This window comes from Rhinopithecus bieti, unplaced genomic scaffold (genome assembly GCF_001698545.2).
Source record: "Rhinopithecus bieti isolate Rb0 unplaced genomic scaffold, ASM169854v2 scaffold_20891, whole genome shotgun sequence".
Classification (NCBI taxonomy): domain Eukaryota; kingdom Metazoa; phylum Chordata; class Mammalia; order Primates; family Cercopithecidae; genus Rhinopithecus; species Rhinopithecus bieti.
The window spans coordinates 588,715-598,777 of record NW_016810137.1 but is presented as its reverse complement, the minus strand read 5'-3'; the positions used below and the strand labels follow the sequence as shown (position 1 = coordinate 598,777).

The 10,063-nt window shown below is 40.1% G+C and overlaps 1 protein-coding gene across 4 annotated transcripts in view; it reads left to right on the top strand.

Annotated features, from left to right (window-relative positions):
- DENND5A (DENN domain containing 5A) overlaps positions 1 to 10,063 on the top strand; it is a 138,716-nt gene that overhangs the window by 113,597 nt on the left and 15,056 nt on the right. For all 4 annotated transcript variants that reach the window (XR_001889067.1, XM_017891440.1, XM_017891437.1 and 1 more), the window contains exon 12: positions 1,402 to 1,554. Coding sequence is in view for 3 of the 4 variants with exons in the window: in XM_017891440.1 (XP_017746929.1) it covers positions 1,402 to 1,554 (153 nt within the window). In the remaining variant the exon portion in view is untranslated. The remainder of the gene's footprint in view (positions 1 to 1,401; positions 1,555 to 10,063) is intronic.

Sequence of the window (10,063 nt, the reverse complement as noted above, 5' to 3'; positions counted from 1 at the left end):
ATATATTTTATATATATATAATTTAATATAGTGCTATATTAAGTATAGATTTTGGGCAAGTTACTTAAGAGAATTATACTATACTTAAATAGAGTATAAATATACTGTATTATTTTATACTATGTTTAAATTTAGTATATTGATTACTATATTTCTCAATTTCCTTATTGGTGAATTGAGGATGATAATAATAGTTACCTCATAGATTGTTAGGAGGCTTAAATGAGATAATGAAATGCTAAGTACAATGCCTGACACAGTACTTAATAAAAACTGTAGGCCGGGCGCGGTGGCTCAAGCCTGTAATCCCAGCACTTTGGGAGGCCGAGATGGGCGGATCACGAGGTCAGGAGATCGAGACCATCCTGGCTAACCCAGTGAAACCCCGTTTCTACTAAAAAAAAATACAAAAAAAAACTAGCCGGGCATGGTGGCGGGCACCTGTAGTCCCAGCTACTCTGGAGGCTGAGGCAGGAGAACGGCATGAACCTGGGAGGCGGAGCTTGCAGTGAGCTGAGATCCGGCCACTGCACTCCAACCTGGGCGACAGAGCGAGACTCCGTCTCAAAAAAAAAAAAAAAAAACAAAACTGTGATTATCATTATGCAGTGTGTGTTTTCTTGGTTATGATCTTACAATAAGCAGTTGAAAATTTTTATGTAAAATAAATTACCTCCTCAATTTTTGTCCCCTTGACAGTTATTTCAGGTATATTTCTAAGTTGTATGTATGCTCGAAGGTTTGTTTAGTAGGGTCATTTAAGCAGTGGGAATCAGAGAATGTCAGCGGTGAGCATGACTGAAGGGTGTATTTATTTCTTTCATAAATGCAAAAACTGAATACAGAGTGATGAAATCACTGGCCAGGAGTCATAAAGATTGCTGTGTTCTTATCCTTTTCTTAACTAAATTTTTTTTTTGAGACAGAGTCTCGCTCTGTCGCCCAGGCTGGAGTGTAGTGGTGCGTTCTCGGCTTGCTGCAAGCTCCACCTCCTTGGTTGATGCCATTCTCCTGCTTCAGCCTCCTGAGTAGCTGGGACCACAGGCACCTGCTACCATGCCCAGTTAATTTTTTTGTATTTTTAGTAGAGACAGGGTTTCACTGTGTTAGCCAGGATAGTCTCAATCTCCTGACCTCGTGATCCACCCGCCTTGGCCTCCCAAAGTGCTGGGATTACAGGCGTGAGCCACCACGCCCAGCTTTTCTTAACTAAATTTTTAAAGCATGCACTCCCTTGTAACCTGACCTATATGGGTATAAATATATTCTGTGTCCTTGGGGTTAATTCATCCTGTCCTTCCCAGCCCAACAGATGTACTGTGCAGGCTGTCAGAACCCTCTCCGGTTGTATGTGATCCTCCTCACTGTGGTTATTTAATCCTGTTGACTGCTTCCTTGTAGACCAAAAGGATGCTGGTGGAAAAGATGGGCCGAGAAGCTGTGGAGCTAGGGCATGGGGAGGTGAACATCACAGGGGTGGAAGAGAACACCCTGATTGCCAGCCTTTGTGATCTCCTGGAAAGGATCTGGAGTCATGGACTACAAGTGAAACAGGTAATGGATGTATTGCCTCTCTCTGCTGAGCAAATTGTCTTCCTGTTTTCAGTTACTAGCTTTCCCACACTCTTTTTGTCCAGCTGACTGGCTTTGAAGAATGGTGTGCAGTGCTCTGGAGTGAGATTTGAAATAAACAAATAAATAAATGTGATCCAAACTGTTTTCCTTAAAGATAAGCTTTATAAATCTGTGTGTTTATTAGACTTTTATAAAGAGGCATCTTTCTTCCTGGGGGTAGAGCTGAAGGCCAACCTGATAGGTCCTGTTTGGCAGCTGGCCCTAGTCTAGAGATAGACCAGAAAGAGAGAAGTTGGAGCTTGGGAAGTACTGATCATACACTAAAGGTTCTTCACTAATCGTATATTCACAATGGAAAAAAAGTCTGTCATTAACATTTCTTTGTATGCAGATGGTTTAAACATTTGAGAGAAGGCCTCAGGAAGTTGAGTAAGTTTGATTTTTCCACTTAATACCCAGAGAATTTCCGTATTTCAAAATACTCTGTTTTCAATTGGTAGTCAAGATAGATACATTTTATTTTTATGTATTTCTAAATTTGAAAATAACTTGAAATTTTTTGAAAAGAAGTTTTATCATGGAAAAATTAGAAAATACATTAGTATCCATTGGTATTTCTCAAGGGCCTACTATGTCAGGTACTGTTTTGGCACTAGAAATACCTCAGTGAACAAAACAGACCAAGATTTCTGCCTTCCTGGAGTGTCCATTCTAATGGGTATAGCAACAATCTTCCACATATGTTCTTCAGAGCATTCTTCTGTGTACACATGCCCATGCATATATAGCTATATATTAAAAAACCCAATGGAACCACAATGAGATACTATTTCACATCCACTGGAGTAGTTAAAATAAGTAACAAGTGTTAAGGATGTGGAGAAATGAGAACTTTCATACATTACTATTGGGAATGTAAAATGGTGCAGCCACTTTTGAAAACAGTCTGGCAGTTCCTCAAAATGTTAAACAGTTCTTATATGACCTAGCAAGCCCACTTCTAGATACATGCTCAAGAGACATGAAAACATATGTCTACACAAAAACTTGTATGCAAATGTTCATAGCAGGCCAGGCGCAGTGGCTCACACCTGTAATCCCAGCACTTTGGGAGGCCAAGACAGGTGGATCACTTGAGGTCAGGAGTTTGATTGAGACCAGCCTGATCAACCTGGTGAAACCCCGTCTCTACCAAAAATACAAAATTAGCCAGGTGTGGTGGTGCATGCCCGTAATCCCAGCTACTTGGGAGGCTGAGGCAGGAGAATCACTTGAACCCGGCAGGTGGAGGTTGCAGTGAGCCAAGATTGCACCGTTGCACTCCAGCCTAGGCAACAAGAGGGAAACTCCATCTCAAAAAAAAAAAAAAAAAAAAAGTTCATAGTAGCATTAGTCATAATAGTGTCATCATATGAGGCTATTATTACCCAAATGTTTATCAGCTGATAAGTGGGTGACCTAAATTTGGTGTATCCATACATTGGAAATATTATTGAGCAATAAAGGGAATAAAGTACCTACATGTGGTACAACATGGATGAACTCTGAAAACATACCAAGTGAAAGAAGCCAGACAGAAAAGGCCACAGATTGTATGATCTCATTTGTACAAAATGTCTAAAATAGGCAAATCCATAGACAGAAAGTAGATTAAGGGTTGTCAGAGGCTAGAGGAAGGGAGCAATGGGAAGTGACTACTAATGCATATGGAGTGTCTTTTGGGGGTAATGAAAATGTTCTAGAATTAGATAGTGGTGATGGTTGCACAACTCTATATTAAAAATCAGATTTTTTCCAGAAAATTGCATACTTTGAAAGTGTGAATTTTATGGTAATATGAATTACATCTCAGTGAAGTGGTTTTTAAAAAAATCCAAATAAGTTAATACTGTACGTAATGTTTTGCAACTTGCTTTGTTTTTATCTCATATCTTTTCTATGTCCTTAACTAATTTTTAGATGATAGGATAGTAAGTGTTTAAGAGCTTGACTGTAAAACAGACAGATCTGGGTTTGAAGTATGATTTCCACGTAATAACTTTATGAAACTGAGCAAGTTATCTAGCTTCTCTAAGCCTGTTTCCTTATATGTATAATGGAATTTTATTTTATTTTATTAATTTAATTTAATTTAGTTTAGTTTTTGAGACAGTCTTGCCCAGGCTGGAGTGCACTAGCATGAACTGTTCACTGCAGCCTTGACCTCCTGGGCTCAACTGATCCTCCCACCTCAGCTTGGAGACTGAGACTACAGGCATGTGGCAACATGCCCAGCTAATTTTTTTTTTTTTTTTTTATAGAGATGAGGTCTCCCTATGTTGTCCTAGCTGGTCTCGAACTCCTGGGCTCAAGTGATCCTCCTGCCTCAGCTCCCCAAACTGCCGGGATCACAGGCATAAGCCACTGTGCCCTGCCTGATGGAATTTTAAAAGTACCCACCTCCATTGGGTCCTTGTGTGGATTCGATAATTAATGTAAAGCACTAAGCTCAGAGCCTGGTTTCTGGCTCTCTAAATGTTTGTGGTTATTGTAAAATCTCAGTTTTAATGACTACATCTATTGTATAGATGTGCCATACTTTAATCAATCTCTTATTATTAGTCATTTAGGTTAATTCTGATTTTTCAGTGTTGTAAACAACACTGCATTTATAGAGGCTTTTTTTTTTTTTTTTTTGAGACGGAGTCTTNAAATTGAGTCAAAGTTTGACTAAAAATTCCAGGTTCAAAATAATTTTTCCCTTAGATCTTTTACAATATTGCTTAATTATATTGTCAGTGTAATTCCCATTCTTTTGTATGTGTCCTGTTTCTCTCAGAAGAAGCTTTTTTTGTTGTTTGTTTGTTTTTTGAGATGGAGTCTGGCTCTGTGGCCCAGGCTGGAGTGAGTGGCGTGATCTCGGCTCACTGCAAGCTCGGCCTCCCGGGTTCCCACCATTCTCCAGCCTCAGCCTCCCAAGTAGCTGGGACTACAGGCGCCCGCCACCATGCCCGGCTAACTTTTTGTATTTTTAGTAGAGACGGGGTTTCACCGTGTTAGCCGGGATGGTCTCCATCTCCTGACCTCGTGATCATCCCGTCTCAGCCTCCGAAAGTGCTGGGATTACAGGCCTGAGCCACCGCGCCTGGCCAGAATAAGCTTTAAGTATCTTCTCTTTGTGCTCTGAAATGCTACAATGGTAATTTTGTGTGGGAGTCTTTTTATTTATCCTAATGGGCAATTTTATTTTTTAAACTGCATTACTTTTTATTGACACATAAATAATTGTACACATTTATGGGTACAATGTGATGTTTTGATACATGTATACATTGTGTAATTATTCAAATTAGGGTAATTATCATATCCATCACCTTAAATGTTTGCCATTTCTTTGTTGTGAGAACATTCAAAATCCTCTCTTCTATTTGAATTATGCAATATATTATTGTTGGCTATTGTCACCCTACTGTGCAATAGAGTACCAGAACTTATTCCTTCTATCTACCTGTAACATTGTACCCATTGACCAACCTCTCCCCATCTCCCACTTCCCCCTAATCTTCCCAGAATCACTAATTTCAACTACTGTGAGATCAAATTTTAAAGATTGCACATAGGAGTGATATTATGCAATATTTGTTATTCTCTGTCTGACTTATTTCACTTAACATAATGTCCTTCAGGCTCATCCACATTGTTGCAAATGACAGGATTTCATCTTTTTTAAATGGATGAATAGTATTCCATTGCGTATATATACCACAGTTTCTTTATCCATTCATCCATTGATGGGCATTTAAGTTGATTTTATATCTTGACTATTGTGAATAACGCTGTCATAAACATGGGGATGCAGATGTTTTTTCAACATACTGATTTCATTTCTTTTTGGTATACACCTACTAGTGGGATTGCTGGAAAATATGATAGATCTACTTTTAATTTTTGAGGCATTTCTATACTGTTATCTCTAACGGCTTAACTAATTTATATTCCCACCAACGGTGTACAGGAGTTCCTTTGTCTCCACATCCTTGCTAGCATTTGTTATTTTGTTGTTTTTTATAATACTCATTCTAACAGAGGTAAGTGATATCTCATTGTAGTTTTGATTTTAATTTTCCTGATGGTTAGTGATGTTGAGCATTTTTCATATACCTGTTGGCCATTTGTATGTCTCCTTGGAGAAATGTCTATTCAAGTCTTTTGCTCATTTTTAATAGGATTATTTGGATTTTTGCTGTTGAGTTGTTTGAGTTCCTTATACATTCTAGATATAAATCCCTTGTCAGATGTATAATCTGCAAATATTTTCTCCCATTCTATAGGTTGTCTCTTCACTCTGCTGATTGTTTCCTTTGCTGTGCAGAAGCTTTCTAGTTTGATGTAATCCAATTTATTTTTGCTTTTATTACTCATGATTTTGAGGTCTTGTCTAACAAATTCTTGCCCAAATTGTCTAACAAATTCTTGCCCAAACTGATGTCATGAAATGTTTACACTATGTTTCAAATTTAATTCCTTAATCTATTTTTCCTTCCTTCCTTCCCCTCCCCTCCCCTCCCTTCCCTCTTTCCTTCGAGCGTCTCGCTCTGTCATATAGGCTGAGTGCAGTGGTATGATCTCAGCTCACTGCAACCTCCGCATCCTGAGTTCAAGTGATTCTCCCACCTCAGCCTGCCAAGTAGCTGGGATTATAGGCTCAGGCCACCACGTCTGGCTAATTTTTTTGTATTTTTAGTAGAGATGGGATTTCACCATTGTTGACCATACTGGAATTTCTTTTAGAATTCATTTGCTCCCCCTCTTATTTTGGAGAGATAGGCTGCTTGTTTGGTGAGAAACCAGTGCAAAATAATGGGGGCTTTTTAATTGAGGTTCCATTTTGTTCTGAGTCCTGGCTTTTGGAGCTCTGGAAGTGAAGCAGTGACAATGTCACCAGAGGAGAGTGAGGATCTGTTCTTGCCGGCATGGCATTTATCCCCTTAGGGATACATGTTCAGCTGGAGAGTGACCCTGATGATCTATGTTGGGTTCCTAACACCATGTTCTCCCTAGGCCTCGGTTTTGCTGGTTTCTTTATCCTGCTGAGACGTTCTTCGGTTATCTTCCAGTCCAGCAGTCACACCCTCGTTACCTGCTGTCCTTTATCATACACCCAGATTGTGACTAAATTTGCTCTCAGAGGGTGATTTTATTATGCCCCTGTGGGGGCACCTTCCTGACCAACCACCCATTATTATCTGCTTAGAAAGTAGAGAGAACCCAAACAGCATTTTTGCTGCTGGCCTCTTAAATTTTGTTACTAGCCTTGACTGCTTGGATGCAAGGCTGCCTGCAGCAAGTCTTCATAAGAACCTCTGTTATCCTCACCACTCTCTTTGGCTTTCAGTGACATCTTCCAAGGAGATGGACTTCCACCTATAGTACGTTTTTCTATCAGAGAGAGGTTTGGTTTTTCATACTCGTTTTGTAACTGCTGCCATTTGGGGTTGACACATGAAAAGGAGTTGTTACTTATCTTTCTTGCTTATGACATTCTTGTAGAATCTGATGCAGTTTATTGTGTGTCCATGTCCGTAAATGGATAGTCAGGCTGTATTGAACCTTGCAGTCCCAATCAGGCCCTTTGCAAAAGAGGAAAAAGAGTAGGCCATGTCTCGTGAACTAGAAAAACCAAAGTGCAGCAGCCCAGTTGCTGCTCTTCCACTCTTGCCCTTGCTCTTTCTACTCACCTCTGTAATCACTGTGGGCCAGGGGCTTCCTTCTGGTATAGTGGCCTGATTTTGCCCTTGTCCTTGGTTCTTTGGTATTATTGCATGTCAGGCTGTCTGGTCACCAGATGTACTTAATGTGTGCCACATTCAGACAGTTCTATTAATTTCTCTTAGGCTGCTTTCCTAGTCTGCCTAGATGCTGAGAAGCCTACTTGCTAATGGTTGTGGTAGATGGAAGGATGAATGGATTTCTAGAAGTTGAATTACTAAGTCAAAGACCATAAATATTTTAAGCTCTTGTATTATCTGTTAGATACATTAATAGACCTGTTTTATTTTTTGAAATGGAGTCTCACCCTGTTGCCCAGGCTGGAGTGCTGTAGTGCCATCTTGACTCACTGCAATCTCCACCTCCTGGGTTCAAGCAATTCTCCTGCCTCAGCCTCCTTAGTAGCTGGGATTACAGGCACCTGTCACCATGCACGCCTAATTTTTGTATTTTAGTAGAGATGGGGGTTCCCTGTGTTGGCCAGGCTGGTCTTGAACTCCTGACTTCAGGTGATACACCCACCTCGGCCTCCCACAGTGCTGGGGTTACAGGTGTGAGCCACCACGCCCAGCCAACGTTCTTTTTTTTTTTTTTTTTTTTAAGTTTTTTAATTAAATTTTTTTTTCTTTTGGCTCCCAACAGGAAACAATAGACCTTCTTAGAAGCAGTGTATAGGATTTGTAAGTCTCATTAATGTTGTTAGACATTTTTTTATTCAAATATTTGGTATTTGGATGAATAAAACCTGGTATTTTCTAATTTTAGTTTTAGTTTTAATATATTTTAAAATTGTCTTTGAAGTTGTAGGGTTTTAAGTTGATGAATTTTGTAGGAAACACAAACATACAGCAAGCTTATTTTGACAACTTGCTCATCTATAGCGAGGGTTTCCTACCATTCAGATATTTGATTTTTTTTCCCCAGAGTAGGTCAAATTTGTGAATAGAAACAAAATAGACCCTCAATATTCTCATGGGGTAAATCTTAAGACCTTAAATCTTCACATTCGTTCCATAGCACAAAATTTTCTTCAGAAAGTATAACTTAAAAGTTAAGTGATCTTTTCAGAAACATCTTGTGTAGCATAGTTATTAAGTGCAATGGTTTTGACATTAGATAGACTTAAGCTTGGATCCCAACACTCTGCTTACTAAGGGTGTGACCTCTTACAAGTTACTTAACCTTTCCGATCCTCAATTTTTTCTTCTCTACAGAAAATAGGGATAGAGATCTCTACCTTGTTAGACTGTTGGGAGCATTAATTACAATATTGTATTTTGAACATCTGACATAGTGCTTAGTTCATAGTAAGCCTCAAGACCTGGTAGCTTCTATCATTATTATAGAACCAAAGTCATTTATAAAACTATTATAATCTTACTAAAACAAACATACCACCTTTTGTTTTGTTTTGAGATGGAGTCTTGCTCATCACCCAGGCTGGAGTGCAGTGGCGCGATCTCGGCTCACTGCAAGCTCCGCCTCCCGGGTTCACGCCATTCTCCTGTCTCAGCCTCCCGAGTAGCTGGGACTACAGGCGCCTGCCAATGCACCCGCCTAATTTTTTGTATTTTTAGCAGAGACGGGGTTTCACCATGTTAGCCAAGATGGTCTCGATCTCCTGACCTTGTGATCCGCCCGCCTCGGCCTCCCAAAGTGCTGGGATTACAGGCGTGAGCCACCGCACCCGGCCAACATACCACCTTTATATTATTTTATTATCTACATGGGAACATTTACCATGAATCTGAAATAAAGTTGTTATCATGTAACAAGGGTTATGATGTACTGAACGATGATTAGAAAGAGACAAAGCAGTTGTTGGGTGACCAGCTGGGCTCACTCATTACCCAGGTGAATCGCTTCCTCACATCAGGCTTGCAAATACTATTCAGGTTTGTGCCTTGGCAAAATGACAAATTACTACATGTCTCAAATAGTGTAAAGTGCAGTTCTTACCTTTCCAAACGCCAAGGTTCTATTATATTGACTGTAGTTTATTTCAGCCATACAGTTAAGTACCAGCCTACCTTTCTTCACATTTCTTCAACTATACCTTCAATAGTAAATCCTCGTTATAGTGATGACTTACTCTCCCTGACCTGTGCTAACAACTTGTAAGGTAACCAAAGATACCACAGTTTCCCCCACTTAACAGAGAAGGAAACTGACATTCAGGGAGGTTCACCAAACTGCTTTGCCTAGTTTGCCAAGTAGCAAAATTAGGACTAAAACAATATTTAAAGGAATAACTTTAAATATTTTAGGAAATTCAGGAGCTAAGATGGAAGCTTATAGGCTGCATATCCACTCCTCTGTGCAAAAGCCATCAAGCTGACATAAAACCAACAGACCATTTAGAGGATGATAGGTCATTTGCTTCTTTTTTTTTTTTTTTTTGAAAGGTAGCCTCATTCTGTCACTCAGGCTGAAGTGCAGCGGCATGATCACAGCTCCCTGCAACCTCTGCGTCCCATGTTCAAGTGCCTCCACCTCCCAGGTTCAAGTGATCCTCTTGCCTCAGCCTCCCGAATAGCTGGGACAGCAGGCATGTGCTACCACCCCGGCTAATTTTGTATTTTTAGTAAGGGTTTGCTGTGTTGGCTAGGCTGGTCTCGAACTTCTGACCTCAAGTGATCCGCCCGCCTTGGCCTCCCAGTGTTGGGGTTGGGATTACAGATGTGAGACACTGTACCTGGCCTGCTTTTTTCTTTCTTTCTTTCCTCTCCTCCCCTCCCCA